This window comes from Loxodonta africana, unplaced genomic scaffold (genome assembly GCF_030014295.1).
Source record: "Loxodonta africana isolate mLoxAfr1 unplaced genomic scaffold, mLoxAfr1.hap2 scaffold_170, whole genome shotgun sequence".
NCBI classification, from domain to species: Eukaryota; Metazoa; Chordata; class Mammalia; order Proboscidea; family Elephantidae; genus Loxodonta; species Loxodonta africana.
This window is the reverse complement of record NW_026974918.1, coordinates 215,888-236,303: the sequence shown is the minus strand read 5'-3', so window position 1 is coordinate 236,303 and position 20,416 is coordinate 215,888. Positions and strand designations below refer to the sequence as shown.

The 20,416-nt window shown below is 41.2% G+C and overlaps 1 protein-coding gene across 3 annotated transcripts in view; it reads left to right on the top strand.

Moving 5' to 3' along the window:
* LOC135229234 (protein FAM170B-like) overlaps window positions 1-12,440 on the top strand; it is a 188,693-nt gene extending 176,253 nt beyond the window's left edge. For 2 of the 3 annotated variants that reach the window (XM_064278941.1, XM_064278942.1), the window contains one exon: window positions 8,443-12,440. In XM_064278941.1, coding sequence (XP_064135011.1) covers window positions 8,443-9,281 — 839 coding nt within the window. In that variant the 3' untranslated portion in view covers window positions 9,282-12,440. The remainder of the gene's footprint in view (window positions 1-8,442) is intronic. The other variant, XR_010320015.1, reaches the window with a different exon arrangement.
* The last annotated feature ends 7,976 nt before the right edge of the window (window positions 12,441-20,416 follow it).

Below are 20,416 nucleotides of genomic sequence, written 5' to 3'. Positions count from 1 at the left end.
TTGAATAATAGTCATATTAACTGCTTGTCATAGATTGAAATGTGTCCCTAAAAAATATCTGTCAAATTGGCTAGGCCATGATTCTCAGTATTGTATGATTGTCTACCATTTAGTCATCTAATGTGATTTCCCTATGTGGTGTAAATCCTATCACAATGATGTGATGAGATGGATTAGTCGCAGTTATATTGATGAGATCTATAAGATTAGATAGTGTCTTAAGCTAATACCTTTTGAGGTATAAAAGAGATAAGCAAGCAGAGAGATATGAGGACCTCATAACACCAAGAAAGCATCCCCAGTAGTAGAGCATGTCCTTCGGACCCAGGGTCCCTGCACCTGAGAAGCCCCTTGACCAGGAGAAGATTGATGATGGAGACCTTCCCACAGTGCTGACAGAGAAAGTTTCCCCTGGAGCTGACACCCTGAATTTTGAATTCTAGCCTACTAGACTGTGAGAAAATAAATTTCTCTTTGTTAAAGCCACCCATTTGTGGTATTTCTGTTATAGCATCACTATATGACTAAGACACTGGTCTTCCTTGTAGGCATATGGATATTATCCTATCACTGACAGCACTGTACTTCAGGATAGATCTTGAAATGTTCTTTTTGATGATGAACTCTCTTCGATTTGGCACAGTAGTCCATAAAAAAAAAAGTCCATATGATTGTCCAATTCAAAATGGTGAATATCAGTCCGTTTCAGCTCACTAATGCCTAAGATATTGATGTTTATGTGTTCCATTTCATTTTTTAATGATTTCTAATTTTCCTAGATTCATACTTCATACATTCTATGTTTCTATTATTAATGGATGTTTGCAGCCGTTTCTTCTCCTTTTGTGTCATGCCACATCAGCAAATGCAGGTCTCGAAAGCTTGATTCCATGCATGTCATTGAGGTCAACTCTACTTTGAGGAGTGTGTGCGGTTTTGTTCTTCTGTAACTTGTATCTTTTAAAATAAATCTTATAAAGCTTTTGTTTAATTAAATGGTTTTGAAAATTCATCTAAAATCATTGCTAAGCTTTCTGTTACAATTCTTCAATTGCATTTAATTTCTATTAGGTTTTCTGCTTAGACTATTGTATAACCTTCAATAATAATTTTTATATCAATTCACAACCATTATAATTTCTTTTTCTTTTTGGGGGGGTGTTTAAATCTGAAATATAATTATGAATAGAAGCGTTAATAGCAGATATTATTTTCTCGTTTCTTCTGTTAAATAAAGGTTTGAACTTAAAACTGTTGGATGATCTGTTTCATCTAAAAAACTCCACCTTTTTTTTTTTTAAGAAATAAACTATTAGTCTTATTTTGTTTATTTATTATATATATATAACTATATACGTCTTTCTTTACTCTCTGGTTCTTTTTAAGATTTTTATTGTATTCATGTACTGAAGTTTCACTACATTATATCTTGATTCAGATTTATTTTTACTTTGCCCTCTTGGGATATCTTTGCCTTCCCTAATCTAAGGATTGATATGTTTCATTGTTTTTAGTCACTAGTTCCCCAAATGTTTTTTCCTATCTTTTTGAAGGGATAGAATTCCTCCACGTTTTGTGAATATATGTACGTCATATTTACAATCACGTTTTTAAAATGATTTTGCCCACGAGGTAGCTAATATTTTCCTAAAGTAAAGAAGTGGGGAAAACAGCACAATACAGAAATAATGAATGCCACATCAGATCAGTTATTTGATGCCATGTCTTATGACTGCCAGTGGAACATATTGTTTTTTATCCATGTCTCCCTGATTATGTGCTAGTATCCTGTCCTGTGAACTCATTTCAAGGGCTGTGTGCCTGACCTGGAAGCAGCTTTCAGCATTTTCCCCAGGTCTAAATAGAAGAGGATGTTTTTTCTTCTGTAAAAAGAAATCCAAATAGGTTTTTTTTTGTCCCTTTTATTTTTATTTTATCCATTGAAAGAGAAATAAATATTTATTTGTAGTCTATTTACAAAACTTTTTCACCTGTCTTTATTTTTAGTTTTCCCCCATAATTTTGTGATATGGGTATTAGCATTTATTACATTATACACAAAAAGAAAGGACAAGGAGAAAAAATTCTGATGATAATTTCAGAGAAGAAACAAAAGTGGGAGAAACAAGCCTTAAATCTGGACCATGACCATACATGGGAGGTAAAACTTTTATTCACCACCTTCACTGGGTGACACCTAAAATATTTCAGGATTTGTGTCAGGATTAAATTGTAGTTTATACTTCACACAACCTCTTAAGGTTGATATCACCACTGACATTTTATAGATGATAAAACTGATATGAGGAGATTTTAAGTAGTTTTCCCTAAATGTCCAGCTAAATTATATATGTATATAAAACCTTTTAAAATACATACCCTGTAAACCAAACCCATTGCCATAGAGTTGATTCCAACTCACAGCTACCCTATATTATCTCTCAACTATTTGGAACTGGTGAATCTAAAGGGTGGTACACTTTTTAATGACATAGAACAGAAAGAGAGAGAGAAAGGAAAGAAGTAAAGGAAGGGAGGGAGGGAGGAAGAGAAAGAGAGAGGGAGGAAGGACGGAAGGAAGGTAGGAAGAAAGAAAAGAAAGTTATTAAAATAGAAATTCTCTGTATATAGTAGAGGATCAACAATATATACAAATGAATTTTTATTCCCAGATGAAATTGTTTTAGTTTAAAAATTTATTCGTTTTAACAAATTCTTGTGTTTATATTTCGTCATATGTCCTGGCTCTAACATATTCTCATTCAACAGTGAGTTATTCTAAAACTAATGAATGATAGAAGAAGACATATACACTATCACAGAAAAATGGCTTCTCAGAGCCTCCTAACGAACTCCAATTAAAGTATTGCTCCCAATTCAAAAGTATCTGTTCTTAGGAGATTTTGCTTACAAAGAAACACCCATGTTGTCTCCTTAGTAAGTCAGGGTGTACATATTATGTAAAGGAATATCCTCCAATGGCTTCCAAGTTTGAAATAAATTACATATCATCATGACATGTATTGCCTTGCATTGTTGTTGTTGTTAGTTCCCTCAAGTCAGTTCCAAATCATATTGGCACTATGTACAACAGAATGAAACACTGCCAGGTCCTGTGTCTTCTTAGGTCTTCCTTACTCATTGTCCAGTTTTCACGTGCATATGAGGCAATTGAAAACACCGTGGCTTGGATCAGGGACACTTTAGTCTTCAAGGTGACATCTTTGCTTTTTAATGCTTTAAAAATTTCTTTTGCAGCAGATTTTCCCAATGCAATGCATCATTTGATTTCTTGACTGATGTTTCCATGGGTGTTGACTGTGGATCCAAGTAAAATGAAATCCTTGACAATTTCAATCTTTTCTCCATTTATCATGATGTTGCTTATTGCTCCACTGATGAGAATTTTTGTTTTCTTTATGTTGAGGTGTAATTCATACCTAAGTCTTTACAGTCTTTGGTCTTTATCAGTAAGTGCTTCAAGTCCTGTTCACGTTCAGCAAGCAAGGCTGTGCCATCCGCATATCACAGGATGTTAATGAGTCTTCTTCCAATCATGATGCTCTGTTCTTCATATAGTTCAGTTTTTTGGACTATGTGGACTGCATACAGATTGAATAATTATAGTGAAAGGATGATGCACACCTTTCCTGACTTTAAACCATGCAGTAGCCCATTGTTCTGTTTGAATGACTGCCTCTTCATCTATGCAGAGGTTCCCCATGAGCACAATTAAGTGTTCTGGAATTCCTGTTTTTTGTGATGTTATCCATAATTTGTTATGATTCACAGAGTCAAATTCCTTTGCATAGTCAATAGAACACAGGTAAACATCTTTCTGATATTCTCTGCCTTCAGCCAGGATCCATCTGACATCAACAATGACTTACCTGTTCCCACGTCCTCTTTTGAATCTGGCTTGAATTTCTGACAGTTTCTGTCAATGCACTGCTGCAGCCACTGTTGAATGATCTTCAGCAAAAATTCACTTGCATGTGATATTGATGATAATTTCTGCATTTGGTTGAAACACCTTTCTTTGGAATAGGCATAAATATGGATCTCTTCCAGTCAGTTGGCCAGGTAGCTGTATTCCAAATTTCTTGGCATAGACATATGAGCACTTCCAGTATTGCATTTGTTTGTTGAAACATCTCTATTAGTATTCCATCAATTCCTGGAGCCTTGTTTTTCTCTAATGCCTTCAGTACTGCTTGGACCTCTTCCTTCGGTACCATTGCTTCCTGATCATATGCTGCCTCCCGAAATGGTTGAACATCTACCAATTCTTTTTGGTGTAGTGACTCAGTGTATTTCTTCCATCTTCTTTTGGTACATTCTGAGTTGTTCAATATTTTCTCTGTAGAATCCTTCACTATTGCAACTTGAGGCTTGAATTTTTTCTTTGGCTCTTTCAGCTTGAGAAATGCTGAGGGTGTTCTTCCCTTTCGATTTCTAACTCCAGATCTTTGTATATGTCATTATAATACTTTGCTTTGTCTTCCATAGCTGCTCTTTGAAATCTTCTGTTTAACTCTTTTACTTCATCATTTCTTCTGTTCTTTTTAGCTACTAGATGTTCAAGAGCACATTTCAGAGTCATAAATCTTATGACATCCATTTTGATCTTTTCTTTCTTCCCCTTTTAATGACCTCTTGTTTTCTTTGTATGTCTGATGTCCTTGATGTCACTCCACTACTCATCTGGTCTTTGGTCATTAGTGTTCAACATGTCAAATCTATTCTTGAGATGGTCTCTAAATTCAGGTGGGATATACTCAAGGTCATACTTTGGCTCTCATACACTTGTTCTGATTTTCTTCAGCTTCAACTGGAACTTGCATATGTGTAGTTGACTGTTCTGTAGTTGGTCCCGGCCATGTTCTGACTGATGGTATTGAGCTTTTCCATCATCTCTTTCCACACAGGTAGTCAGTTTGATTCCTGTGTATTCCATCCGGTGAGGCCCACACTTATAAAAAAAAAAAAAAAAAAAAACTTGCTGTTTATGTTGTGGAAAAAGTTATTTGCAATGAAGAAGTCGTTTGTCTTGCAAAATTCTATCATGTGATCTCTGGTATCATTTCTATCACCAAGGCCATATTTTCAACTACTGATCCTTCTTTGTTTCCAATTTCTCATTCCAGTAACCAGTAGTTATCAATGCATCCTGATTGCACATTCCATAAATTTCAGACTGTAGAAATTGGTAAAAATCTTCAATTTCTTCATCTTTGTCCTTAGTGGTTGGTGTGTAACTTTGAATAGATTGTATTAACTGGTATTCCTTGTAGGCGTATGAATATTATGCCATCACTGGCAGTGTTGTACTTCTGGATAGATCTTGAAATGCTCTTTTTAGTGATTAGTGCACAGCTATATTCATTGCAGCACTGTTTACAAAAGCAAAAAGATGGAAACAACCAAGATGCCCATCAACAGATGAGTGGACAAACAGATTATGGTATATTCACATAATGGAATATTACACAGTGATAAAGAACAACGATGAATCCATGAAACATCTCATAACATGGAGGAATCTGGAAGGCTTTATACTGAGGGAAATTAGTCACAGAAGGACAAATATTGTATGAGACCATTTTTATAAGAACTCAGGAAAAGATTTAAACACAGTAGAAAACAATCTTCGATGGTTGCCAGTGTGGGAAGGGATGGAGAGGGTTTTCACTAATTAGATAGTAGATAGAATTATTTTAGGTGAAGGGAAGGACAACACACAATGCAGGGGAAGTCAGCACAACAGGACTTATCCAAAAGCTAAGAAGTTTCCAGGATACAACCAAACATTTTGAGGGACAGAGTAGCAGGGGCGGAGGTCTGGGGACCATGGTTTCAGTGAACATCTAGGTCAATTGGCATAACAAAGCATATAAAGAAAACGTTGTGCATCTCACTTTGTTGAGTGGCATCTGGGGTCTTAAAAGCTAGCAAACTGCCATGTGAAAAAATGCATCAATTGCTCTCAACCCATCTGGAGCAAAGGAGAATGAAAAACACCAAAGACACAAGGAAAATATTAGCCCAAGAGAAAGAAAGGGCTACATAAAGCAGAGACTCCATCTGCCTGAGACCAGAAGAACCAGATGGTGCCTGCCTACCACCAATAACTGCACTGAAAGGGAACATGGCAGAGAATCCCTGATGAAGCAGGAGAAAAGTGGGATGCAGACCTCAAATTCCAGTAAAAAGACCAGACATAATGGTCTGAGATGGAGGTACCCCAGAGGTCATGACCCCCAGACTGTCTGTCAGCCAAAACTAAAACCCATTCTTGAAACCAACTCTTCAGACAAAGATTAGACTATAGGACCTAAAATGATACTGGTGAGGAGTGTGATTCTTAGCTTAAGTAGACACATGAGACTATATGGGCAGCTCCTATCTGGAGTAAAGATGAGAAGGCAGAGGAGAACAGGAGCTGGTTGAATGGACACAGGGAACACAGGTGGAGAGAAGGAGTGTGCTGTCACATAGTAGTGAGAGCAACTAGGGTCATATAACAATGTAGATAAGTTTTTGTATGAGAAACTGACTTGGATTGTAACTTTTCACTTAAAGCACAATAAAAAAAAGAAAAGAAAATCTAGTATAGACTCATAAACAACTTTTATGACCTTCAGGAGATGATGCTTTTCTTCTAACTTTATATCCTAAGATTTGCTGAAGCAGTGCATCAGCTCCCATTGAGGAGCTGTATTTCTTCCTTGGGTGTTCTGTGCACAATAATGCCAAAGCAAACTTTCTCGAAGTCAGGTATCATTACCTGGATCTTCTCCTCAGAAATCCACGATGAATTACCATTGCCAATTACTAGCTACACGAAGTTATTTTAATTCACATATATATACATATATACATATATCTTCAGTTTCTCTGCTATGCATTCCTTTCTACCCCCTCACCCAATTTCCAAAGTTCTAGTTAACCAGACCTTTTACTGGAGTGTCTATATGACATGGTGATTGTAGCTGCCATGACTCTGCTCAAGCTTTGCGCAAAGAAGAAGTGCATTCTGTCACTCTGGTTCCCTGATGCCCAGCTGACACAAAGTATTGCACAGTGGCGCCTTCTCTTACTCATTTCTCTTTTTTTGAATTTTTTTTTTTGTATTTAAAACTCAAGATATATGATGATTAAGTAATAGAAATGTTATAAATTTAAAAAGAAAAAGTATAGAGAGTATAAAGAGATTAAGAATGAGAGCATGAGATGAGACAGTGAAAGATTTCAGGCCCTTCCCGCCTCCCTGTCACAGCTGGCAACCCCCAATAATCTTCGGTTTCTATAAATTTGCTTATTTCATATAAGTAAGATCATACAGTAGTTGTCTTTTTGTGACTAACTTTCTTCAATCAGCATGATGTTTTCAAAGCCTAGCAAGAAAGAATTTTCAAATTCCAACTATAGCTAACCTCAGTTTCTGCTATCATTCCCAGTTCTCCATCCTTTCTCCAACTAGTGTACCCCCTTTGTCTTTTCTGTTGCTGCCCCATTCTGCCTTTCAGTGGCTGAGCCCTGCTTTCTGCTCTCTCCTTGGTCTCTGTATCCCTCTAACACACTGCTGGCAGGTTCCGTCTCTGGATCTTGTCTCTGGAGCTTTCCCTCCATCCAACACACACGACCTAGCTCTATCTCTTTCTGGATCCTGAAGTCTACAGTCCTTCCCACATATTCACAAACATACACAGACCTTTAGGTTGACATAGGCAACCCACCCAGACACAACCAGTCAAGGTGGTTGTGTGCTGGCTATCTGAGGTTTCTGGCATCAGGTTCTCAGATACGGACATCTCTTCCTGCTTCACGCTGAAGGAGTTTCTCTAGTAAGGACAAGGGCTTCTATTCTGAGAAAAGCAATTTTAATCCCCTACTGTAGCTTGGTTAAGAAGGGTACAAGAAAGAGGTATACATGTAAGAGTCTTAACTAAATATACGCATTCTTCTCTTAAGTATAACTTCTCCGTAAAATAGCCTTTCAGTAAAAGAGGTTGAAAAGAGGTGAGCATTGCTCTCGTTTGAGTGCTTACACCCCAAATTTACTAAGAAAATCACCCTTATAGAAAACTTCTTTCAATGACGTCACACATTTATTATGAAGTTATAGGGGAATGAGGTCATTTCTAAGTTCCAAAGGAAAAAATTCATTGGAATTCAATAAATGTGGAATTAAAGAAAAATAACTTCTTAAAAAATGAACTACCATAAACAGTGCCACTTTACAATGGAGACTTTGTCTTCCACAGCAGTGCCCCCAAAGGGTGGTGGGTCTCTGGGGAAGAAGAAAGAAACCATGGGGTCTGCAGAGGTGGAGGATGTGGTGATGGAGAGGCCTCCAGGGGTCCCTATGACCAAAGCTTTGGGGTCACAGGTGAGAATAAGGACTCTGAAAGCTCAACTAAATCTACTCTCTATTCTCAGAGGTCTCTATCCAAGAGGAAAATGCCCAAGAGTCAACAACATCCCAAACAAAAAGTCAAAGCTCCAGGCACAGGAAGATTCCAAAACAATCCGAGAGCTCTTTTCCTTCATCTTCCACCAAGCAGACCTCTCACTCCTCTAGCTACGGGGCTACTTCAGAGAAGGGATGGGTCAGGTGTGCACATTTCACCCAGGTGCACACAGTCAAGGGGGTGGCGGTCGCCTGGCAGACCAAAACCTCCTTTGCACCCGTGGGCAAGATGCCCCAGGTCTTTGAGGCCGAGCTCTCTGAGGAGAGCACCATCGGCTCTGCCCCCAGACTGGCCAACACTGAGTCCCTGGTCAGCAACCTGGAGCCCTGGCAGGAGGAGCCCCAGACCTATACCCAGGAGCCCACCGACCAAGAGGAGGAGCATGGGGAGAGACCCTGCGCAGCCACCCCGGAGTGGCTGGTGACCCGTGAGCACGGCTTCCGCTGCGTGGCCTGCTGTCACGTGTTCGAGTCCCGGGAGGCCCTGGTTGCGCACGCGGCGCATGCTGTGAGCCAGGGCTTCAGTTGCGGGGTCTTCTTTGAAGAGCTGCTGGAGAGGCGGCTGCCAAGCTCAGTCCAGCGCAGGCCCCAACGCTGCCACCAGCTGGCCAGGCGTTACCTGATGGCCTCCAAGAAGAGGGAGGTGAGGGAGAAGAGAGCGGTCTGCAGGCGCCTGGAGGAGCAGCTGGAGAAGCAGAGAGAAGAACTGAAGAGGCTGAGGCACCAGCTGGACAGGCTGCAGAGGCAGGCCAGGCCGCAGAAGGCACAGCACCAAGGCCAGAGGGGGAAGCGCCTAAAGACCTGCTAGCACCCTGGGACTAGGAGGAGCAGGGCCTTTGGGCTGGAAACACGGGCCCTTCAGGAGAGACCTCCATTCAGGTTCGTTTAACCCAGCTCCCCTGGAAGATCCTACCCTCCTTCCCCTCTGACCACCAGCCTTCCACCCCAAGGGCACAAAGAGCTCCAGCCCTGAGGGGGATCTGGATGGAAGAAGCCCCAGATAGCTGACCACAGATACCAGGTCCCCTCAGAGGCTCCCCTGGCCCAGGAGAGGACAGGACAGGCCTCATCTTGATGGTGAGATCTTGGGACCCTAGGGATGAGCACAGCATAAGTAGGGAAAGGGAAATGGGATTTCAGTGGGACTTGGGAGGCTAAGGGGGACCCTGTTGAGGTGTGATGGTGAAGGGGGTATCACTGAGTTCTTTGGAGGAGAAGGAATCAGAGAGATGGCAGGGTGTCAGGAAACCTGCCTGCAGGTGAGCAGTGGGCATAAAGCCCTAAACCAAGGACTCTGGGTCCCTTCCCAGCAGCATACAGGCAGAGAAAGAGGTAGGGCTTGGCAGGAGGAGAGGAGGGCCCGGTGAAGGAAAATGAATTCACCCCAGCCATGTCTTCTGGTCTCCTAGGGTGAATTTGGGGTTCTGATTAGGATGCATTGTTGTTGCCTCATTAGGGGAATGTAACTGGGAGATGGTGTAGAAAAATCCCCCTGGGTGTTAACCATTTCTGGATAAGAGTTGATCCAGCGCTTGTAGGGTATTTCTTGTAGAGTATGTCCTCGGGTAAGAGGTAGAGCTTTGGAACTTTTTCTTCTCCTTTAAATAAAGCTATGCATTCTGGTTCTTGACACGTCAATAAATCTTGTTAATTTTTTTTTTTCCCCCCTGTGGTGAAATCTGACCTGTCCCAAGGTCAAAGAACTGGAAGAAAAAGGCCCTCTGAGGTGAAAGAAGCAAAAGAGAGGAGAGGCTTCTGAACCTGGGGAGAACAGCGAGAACACATTTGACCAGAGGTATGGATGGAAGAGGCAAATTCAGGCCCAGACTCAACAGTGGACAAAAAAGACCAAGTCTCAGTCACAACATCAAATGCTAGGTGTGGGGAAGCCCTGGACATGACAGGGATGCATCCATCTCTCTGGGAGATGAGACCACAGAGGGCAGAGGAAAGGAGGGCAGGGCCTCTAGGATGGGCACCTCCATCCACAGGCTGTCCTGTGTGTATGCCTCAGAGTGACAGAGACAGCTCCTGTGAGGGAGAGGGCCACAGGCAGAGAAGAGCCAAGGTGTTCAGGCCAGGTAAATCCTGCAGTCTCCTAAGGATCCAAAACAAAAAATCAGAGATTCTCAGAGGTATCAGGGTGGGAGGGGCTGGCATTCCCAGGCTGGGGAGAGGCTGGCTGGGGAGGTGCTGCTTTCTGAAATCTTTTGATCAACGTCTTTCTTCTTAAAAGCTATCTTCCCAGTTGATGTCCTCTTTTATGCTCTAGGCTCAGACCTCAAAGGGCCTCGAATGCACAAAGGTGGGTTATACAGTGGGTCAAGGCAGGGAGGAGGTGGTACCAGCACATCCAGGAAAGAGAATTTTCTGGAGCGTCATGAGTTACCTAGCGAATCGCACATGGTGTCCAGCCTTCTACATTTAGCTGTAGACATGTGCTTGCAAGACGTGTTTGGGGGTTAATTCTACTGAGTTCCCAAAATTATTTTTGGTCATTTCCAGTTATAGAGACCAGAAGAGCTCATTGGTTCCAAGAACAAGAAGAAATGCACTGGATCTCATTATTACTGTCTGTGGTGTGCTCTCCTTCCAGTGATTAAAATCTTTTGTCTGTCATTATAGAAAATTTTCACCTATTTAAAATATCTAATGAAACACATTAAAATATACATGTATCTATGATGTTTATCAATTTCCAAAGTTCTGAAATTGTTTTTTATTACATTTGCAAGATTACAGATTTGTATGACAAAAAAGTTCCATCAGGGTCCCACCCTCATATGTAATTTGCTCCCACTCCCCCAAGGTATCCAATGTTAATAGACACATGTGTATCCTTCCCCACACCTCTCTGCGGGGACACATATACACAGTCACAGGTACACAAGTACATCTGCTGGGATGTTTGCTGTTATGGAGACTTCGTCTCACTCTACCCACATTGCTCTCGCCCCTTCTTTCACTTGACATGCTACCTTGATTCTCTGTAAGTCATTAGATATGGCACTAACACTATATTTTGGGGTCTTTAATTTACATGAATAATTTAAATAGATGGTATCAACTCAGTACACTTTATCTGGACTTCTACATGTTGTTGTTAGAAGCTATCAAGTCAGTTCTGACCCACGGTGACCCTAGGCACCACAGAACAAAACTCGGCCCCGTCATTGCAATCCTAATAATCGTTGCTATATTTAAGCACACTGTTGTAGCCACTGTATCAATCTCATTGAGGGTCTTCCTCTTTTTCCCTGGACCTCTGCTTTACCAAGCATGATGTCCTTTTCCAGGGACTGCTCCCTCTTGATAAGATGTCCAAAGCCATCCTTACTTCTAAGGAATATTCTGGCTTTCTCTGCTTAAGACAGATTTATTCGTCCATACATAACACTACTAATACGGAAGCATTATCATCCATGCTTTTTAAGTCCACTCTTCCTGCATGTTCTAATTCTCCTCCTCCTGTTCTTTCCCACAAGTGAATCCAAGGTAATTCAGGTTAACAATGTAGTAAGTCGTCTCTCCTATCCTTGCTTAAACAAGCACACACAGACATACATGTATCCTCATCTTCTCATTTATACACACACATAAACATCAACAGGTATTCAAGCATATTCAAACAATTGATATTGTTTAACCCAGATGTGCTCATTTTATATACACTTCTCTGCACCTTGATTGTTTCAGTAATACTTCCATAATACTTCATAGAGATTTCTCCCACTCAACTACTACAACTCTTTTTCATTCTAAGGACTCCCTGTTTTATTGATGATGTAGCTTTACCATAAGTTCTCTATCATTCCACCATCAATGGACAAAGTTTGGTCATATTAATAATAACTATCCTTTCTATAATATAGGATTTGTTTCTGTGGAATAGACTCCACAGAGTGAGATTTCCAATTCAAAGAATGTTAAAAGTACAGAGCCACGGCCATGTCTCTCCCCTAGAGGCTGCCATAATGCACCTCTCCAGCCACCTCTCAGGGTATCCTTCTCTCCACAGCCCAGCCAGCCATAGGTGGTGCTGATTTTCCAATTCTGCCAGTTTCACTGGCAGTTTGATATTTTCTTAACTTGGGCTATGTTTACTGGGCATGTGGATTTGCTCTGAATGAACTGTTTGAATTCACTGCTCATTGTTCAAGTGCTTAACTTTTATCCTTCTGTGTAAAATGGAAATTGTTATTAAGCCTTGTCCTCTCCATTTCACATGATTTTCCAAATCTATCATTTGTGTATCACATTTTTGCAAGTTTGACCCCCAGAACAATCACTTGAGTCAGCACCATTTATTAAATAAATATAATTTTCTTGAAATACGACCTTTGTAAGTTATTGTGACTTCTTAACAGATTTTCTGTTTCATTGGTCTACTTGTCAGCTTCTATGCTATATAATATCAATTTGTTCTGTTACCCGAAGAGATAGACACCTGTTACTATCCTGCTTTTTCATGTTTTACTTTGGTAAAACCGCCCTGGTTTTGCAGCGATTAAGTGCTCAACTGCTAATCCAAAGAAAGTTTGGCAGGTCGGACCCACCAGGTGGCTCCAAGGGAGAAAGACCTGGTGTTCTGCTCCCGTAATGATTACGACCTAGAAAACCCTATGGGGCAGTCAGATGGGATCGCTTTGAGTCAAAAATCGTCTCCAAGTCTCGTAACAACAGGAATATTCTTTGTTATCTACTGTACTATTTGTAGCATATGATTACTGTATACAGTTCAAAACAACTATCTTAATATTCCGGCTAGAAATGCATTCCACTTATATATTAGTTTTAGGGACCTCCATTTAATTGACAAGACGTTCCATTTGAAAATATGGCATATTTTTGCATATATTCAGGTTTCATTTTATGTACTTTAATACATTGTCTTCTCTCATAGAGGTCCTTTGCTGCTCTGGTTAAAACAATGTTTTGCTAAATATTTTACACTTTTGGACACAGTGTGGTACAGTCAAGTAGTAGGGGAAAGAGAACGGTCTGCCCTTCCCACCCTTGCCAATTTTAGACCCTTATTCTATACTGGAGAGAAACCATTGATTTTGATGCATTTGTCTTTTATGCAGGTATGTAATTATATCATCATTATTTTAAATATCTTTTAATACTTGTACTAGTTATTTAAATTTTCTAGTTTATTCCTTCACCTAAAAACTATGTTGAGTGATAGCAAAATTTTTGTCTAGTTCCAAATTCATCAGAATGGGTTTAATATTTTTCCATTTATCTCACACCTGATAAGTTTGGGGATTTGTTATGCACCAATGGATAACTAATACTCTGAGCTACTGACCTTTATGGTAATCTACACACAACTTGTTTCTGACAGTTAAGTACTCCCACCTGGCCTCTGTTCAGCTGGGATACCATGATTTACATTGCTACTAGGCTGCCCAGCCTCCACTAAAACCTGAGCCTATAGAGAATTGTTCTTGTTAGCTGTCATCGAGTCCTTTCTGACTCATGACCACCCCATGTGGGCATAGTAGAAGTGTTCAATAGGGTTTTCAAGGCTGTGATCCTTTAAAAGCAGATCGTCAGGACTGTCTTCTGAGGTGCTTTTGAGTAGGTTCAAACCACCAAACTTTCAGCTAGTATAGAACACTTAACTGTTTGCGGCGTCCAGGGACCCCCTGCAAAGGTACATATTGGTAAGCTCCATGTTGCTGGTACTCCCCTCAGCTCTACATTCCTTATTCTTTTAGTGAAATGGGTGTCCTTCAGGACCTCCAAGAAATGGTCTTATAGAAGACTAACTCAGACATGCCCACATATTGGAGGCTTTTATTCCCTCTTCTAACACCTGACACAGTAGGTCTGGTATTTCGATTTCATAGAATGTGGGCCGCTGCCTTTTCCAAACTTTCAAAAGCAATCCCACAGCATATTAAACCCATTTCCAGAACCCTTGCTATGGCAATAAATCCTTGTCAACAAACAAAGTCTACATAAGAATTAGAGTGTTTCCTTGAATGCACAACATTTTACATGCCTCCATAAAGAAAATGCCTCAAGGGCAAAGTTTAAGAGTAAACCAAGGCATTTCCCATCACTCCTTACCTGAGAGGCTCTTCGTGAGGATTTCCTGACACACATGGCAAAGGACGTAGTAGACACTGCCTTCTTTTTTACCTCTTCCCTCCTAAACAAACAGAAACCTTTGCTAAGATGTCCGGTGTCAATTCCCAACTCCTCTTCTTATCCTGTATGTAAGTTCTGTAATGAGACCAGGACCCAGGCAGTATTTCCCATCTTTCAAAGTTTGGAGGTCCAGTGAAATCCTGTTACAAGTCACTAGATCAGCCCAGGAGCTGGAAGACTGAAATTCCTGGTCCTCTGACAAGTGGGAAGGGCAGGGTGGGATTGGGCAGAGCCTCCTTGACCATCACTTGCCCCAACAGGATCTGGAGGCTGCTTCATGTTATACGTCAAAGGCCCTTCCAGCCCAGTCGCATAAGAGCAGGGAAAGGCTTTTTCCATTGAAAGAAAAGATGGGCTCAGGAGCAGCAGGTTTGAGGCCATTCAGCTTCGGTCAGCTTTGCGGCTTCAGGACATCCTGGCCGCTGGTCACCTTCACAGCTGGGCCTTTATACCTTTTCACCTCTCTCCCTCCCATTTTTCTCCCAGTACCATGGGCTGTGGCTTCTGCTAGTTTCAAAGATTTCAGTGTTTCTGTAGCTTCTCACCCCGCTCAGAGGAGGCAGGTTTGCAGGGTGTGAAGGACAAAGCCATAGTGCTGCTTAGGTGTCCTTCAACAGAAACCCTCCTGAGGTGACAAGCTGTCCTGACTGATCCTGAGACCAAGACAGAGAGAAACTCAGTGAAAGGGTCATTGGCTTCTGCAAGTGTCAGCGCTCTCAGGGTCATGTCCTGGGGTCATGCCCAATTGCAGAAAAAATGAACTGGCTCTGAACCAGTACACAGGCCCCGGAAGCCTCAGGAGGATTCTGTCTTAGTCTAACCCAGCACTGGGGAAATCCTCACGGGGTGGGAGCAGTGATATTCCTGGGATCTTTATTCTAAATTTTCAGAGCAGTTGATACAGTCTTGAGGTAGGAAAAGAGAAAGCTTGGGACCACAGGAGGGTGGCAAAAGAAGGAGCCTCTTATCATTCACTCCCTCTGGGATCTTGTTCAGGTTTTTTTTTTTTTTTTAATGCAACTTGGGCTCCAGGCAGGCACTTATTGCTAAAGTTGTATTTCTCTGTTTTAATGTATGATATCTAAGTCAAATCTGGAGTCTGGAGCTCATTTTGATAATTCGTCTTTAGTCTGTGCAGACAAGAGTCCGCTCACACCCATAATAAGAGCAGAGGAAATAAATTCCTCTTGCTCCTCAAACTAAGAGTACCACACTTGGGGAGCTCTCCTAGGGCAGCGCAGGCGGTGAGTCCAGTCTGGGGCCCTCTGAGGGGGATGGGGTGGGTGCCAGGCAGTGTGGCTTCTGTGGCTTCACCTTCTCCTCCGGGAAGTGCATCAAGAAGGCCTCCACATTCGGATCCTCACGCTAACCACAAGTTCCCACCCTTCTGTGTCCACTGTCTGGACCCAAGTCCTCATATGCCTCCTCTGCCCTCCTATCCCATCATATGCGCTGTGATCAGGCTCAAGTGTGTACCCTGGGTCTTGCCCTCTATGGCCTTATGCTTCCCCTAGTTCTGTTGGGACCTGCCAGACTGGTGGGTCTGAGGTCCAGGTGGGGCTGGGTGGGCTGGGACTGTCACAAAAGGCTCCTGAAGCCAGCTCTTTCCTGCTCCCCGCCAGCTTGTGGCAGGGCTGCCCGGGACCTCGCCCCTCCCCCAGGTGCTCCTCTCTGAGCATCCCTGCTGCCCCCTCCCCTAGTTCTTGAGGCGCCTTCTCTTGATGCACAGATGCAACTGGGCACCTCACCGCACTGAACCCGAAGTCGGTTCTCAGCTAGATTATAGACCTGAACCTGAAATGCACAACCTTAAAACCACGAGAACCAATAACTTGTTGTCATCTAATCCATTCCAACTCATAGGAACCATAAAGGGCGGGAGTAGAACTGCCCTATAGGGTTTCCAAGGAGCGCCCGGTGGACTTGAACTGCCAACCTTTTAGCTACCAGCTGTAGCTTTTAGCCACTACTCCACCAGGTTTCTTAAAACTGCTAGATAGGTGTGAAATGAAAAAAGAAAAAAAAAGTAAATAAAAAAATTTAAGGAAAAAAAAACAATTACAGAATACGTAAAAGAAAAAAATAACAAAACAAAAAAACAACTACAAAAAAATCACATAATATGAGACTGTAACCTCACATTATGGACTCAAGGAGGCTGGGTTGTATCTTTCTTTGCAAATAAGTCTTAGATAAGGGAATTGGTACCAGGAGTAGATACACACTCTCACTTCAGGAAAATGGAAAATCTGGGATTAATTGACCTGGATCAGGTGGAAAACAGTGATAACCACATGATATTTAAAGATGAAATCCTAAAAGCCTAAAACATGCAGTGGAAATTTGTCTAAGTAAAGTAGCATCAGAAGGGGCCTTTAATCACTACACAAAATGGGTCAGTAGTTCAAGATCTCCCTACAAAGATGGAATCAACTCGATGGCCAACCGGTTTTGGGTTTGGTAGATCACTTTTAGGCAGGTTCCAGCAAACACGCAAAAAACAGATCATTTCAATCTTGTACACAGTCAATAAAGAAGAGAAAACTATGAGATGCTTCCCAACTTGTTCCCTAAGGCCACTTTAATATTGATACCAAATTAGAAAAGGAAGGTATAAGAAGAGTTACAGGACAAGCACACTAAGCAACTGAGATGCAAAAACCTACATAAAATGCTGGCAAAGAAATCCAGCAAGGTATAAAGCATGTAATACGCCATGATCAAAGGGGTTTATTTAAAGGATGCAAGCTTGAGTGAACATTAAAGGTTTAATAATTTAATTCACCACATGTGTAGGTTAAGGAAGAAAAGACATAGGTTCACCTCAAGAGACGGTGAAAAGGCAGTGATAAAATCCAACCACACTGAGACATAAGAACTCTGAGCAAACATGGAACAGAAAAGGAGTTCCCGAATGTGGAAAACTACAACTCGCATGATAGTTCTTGGTGAAATATGGGACATTCTCTTTAATATTAATTAGCAATAAAATAAGGATGCTTTCTCTCATTATTTCTATTAAATATTTAACACGGGAGTACAAAAAGAAAAACGTATAACTCTTATTATTCATAGATTATAGGAATGTCTCCACAGAAAAATTTAAAAACCATAGAAAATATTAGAATTAATATTAGTTAATCATAAATACAAAGTAAAAAATAAAGTGAATGTCTCTGCAGCGGCATCAAGACAACTCTGTCATAGCTCTCAGTGAAAGCAGAGGACACTGACAGGGAAACAGCGGGATCCAGGTGGGCTAGACCACGGAGGGGAGAGCACTATTTTACACTGGGCTGGATTTATAAGCACAGGTATGTGTGTTAGTTACCTAGTGCTGCCGTAAGAAAAAAAAAAAAAAATAACACAGTTGGGTGGTTTTAGAGAATAAAAATTTATTCTCTCGCAGTTCAGGAGGCTACCTGCCTGAATTCAGGGCACGGCTCATGTCTACTCCAGCTTCTAGCAGCTTCCAGTCACCCTTTGTGTTCCTGGTCTTGTAGATGCATCTGCTCCGTTGTCTGTCTTCCTCTCCCACTGAGTGTGGCTGTGTCTATTCTGCTGTTTTTATAACTCAGAAGGGACTAGGTTTAGGACCCACCCTACACTGGTATGGCCTCATTAATATAATTTTAAAATCCCCTATATCCAAATCAGGTCACATTTACGGGTACGGTGGTTAAGATTTCAATATGCCTTTTGGGGTTATACAATTCAGTCCATAATAGTGCCCTCACCAGATATTCTGGACTGAGAATACTAGCATGAGCAGTTGAGAGTGCTTCTATTTTTTTTTTTCGCATTAGTTGATTGTAGCTTGTCTCAATGGCCACTCATATGAAATTTGGACCAGCTTATTATTTTTATTATGAAAGCCCTGGCCAACCTTTCGTAACCATGTCCGTTGTGTGGAAAAACACACAGACTCCCATCACTGAAGCCTTGGGAAATTCATTTATAAGTGTGGAATGGAGTTGGGACCAAATTGTTTCGTGGCCTTGATAACATGGAATAGCTGTTAGATATCCACATGGAGATGTCAGGTAATAATACTAACAGCTAACACTTACTGAGTACATGCACTGGTGCCAGGATTCTTGTAAGGGCTTCTCCTTTCCTAAGATATTTGTTCTGTATGATAGCCCTATGAGGAATGTACCATTATAATGCACATTTTATACATGAAGAGGCCGATACAGAGATTTAAGCTTCTATTTGAGTATAAGTCTGGACCCAGGAGGAGTTGAAATGGCTGAAGGTGTAAATCTCACGACCTCAGCTACAGACCGATGGCTGTGGACACACTGAGGCATTCCAGACAAAGGGTGGCAATAGAGAGAGAGGACTAAACACCGAGCCCTAGGGCACCCTGACGCCTACAAGCTGGCCGGGTGAACCTCAGCCAACAAAGCTCTCTGAAGGTCAGTGTGGTTCCTGGAAGGTGGTCTGTCCTTTCTCTAGGCCGAATTTCCCCACTGCCCCTCCCACCTGCACTGCCTTGTCCCCTTCCTAATGGCAGGGACAGTGAGTAACTTTCACCACTGCCCAAGATCCCAAGGTTACAATAACATTGGTATGGAAAGCAGAATGATGGAGTCAGGAAGCCTGGTGGTCACATGCAACCAGTTGGAAACAGAAAAGAGCAAATAAAGAAGGGGAGAAGACTGTGAGCCAGAGGGGTAGGAGAAATGAATATTTCCTGAGTGCTAAGTAAGGCTGGGCGTCTGCTAGTGGCATGTAGTTCCTCATTTAAACTTCAGAGGGACACAATGAGTGGAATAGACATTGCTATCCACTTTCATCATGCAAACGTTTTATTATCTTTGATTTTAACAGTAACTTCTTATAAAAACAAATGAGAACATAGAGAAGAGTAAAAAATACATCTCATCAATTCAGTACTATCATTTTGCCTCAGCAGCTACACATTTTTGTTGTTGATGTAAATATAACACACAACCTTTGCCAAGTGAACGAGTTGTACAGGTGTACACATTATTGACAGGAATTATATTAATCGGCTGTGCAACCCTACCCTTAATCTGTGTGATTTTTCCATCACTGTAAACAGAAACTCAGTTTCCATATGCAATAAAAAAAAAAAATATGCAAAAAAAAAAAAAATGCAATAGCACCTCTTTATTCCCTCCCTCCTGCCCCTGGGAACCCCTATAAACTTTCGTCTCTATACATTTGCCTGTTTTTGTAAAAGGCATGCTTTTTAATTTGAAAGTTCATGACAAGCTACAAGGGAGAATTCATGTGGAACCAGAAGTTATTTGCAATACATACATCCTACTACAAACTTGGTTCTAGAATATACAAAGGATGATTCATAAAGAAAAAAAAAGAGAATTCAATAGAAAGACAATACTTGAACGCTCTATAAAAGATTTCTGTATGGCCAACATACATATGGAAAGGGACTACATCAGTTATCAGAGGAATTCTAATAAAAACTCACAATGTGATCCTAACCCTGCACACCGGAATGGCTAAAATAAAAAAAAAAATGGAAATACCAACTATTTCGTAGAACACGGAGCAACTGGAATTCTAATCTACTGCTAGTGAAAGTGTAATTTGGTACAACCACTTTAAAAATGCTTTGGCCATATCTACTAAAGCTGTGAACATCCATATATTCTATGACCCAGCAATTCTACTTCTAGATACATACCCAGTAGAAATGGGTACATATGTTCACCGAAACACATAAGTCTAACCATCTGCTAAGGAATGAACACCCTCCTTCTGAATGCCTAACTTTTGTTTTTAATT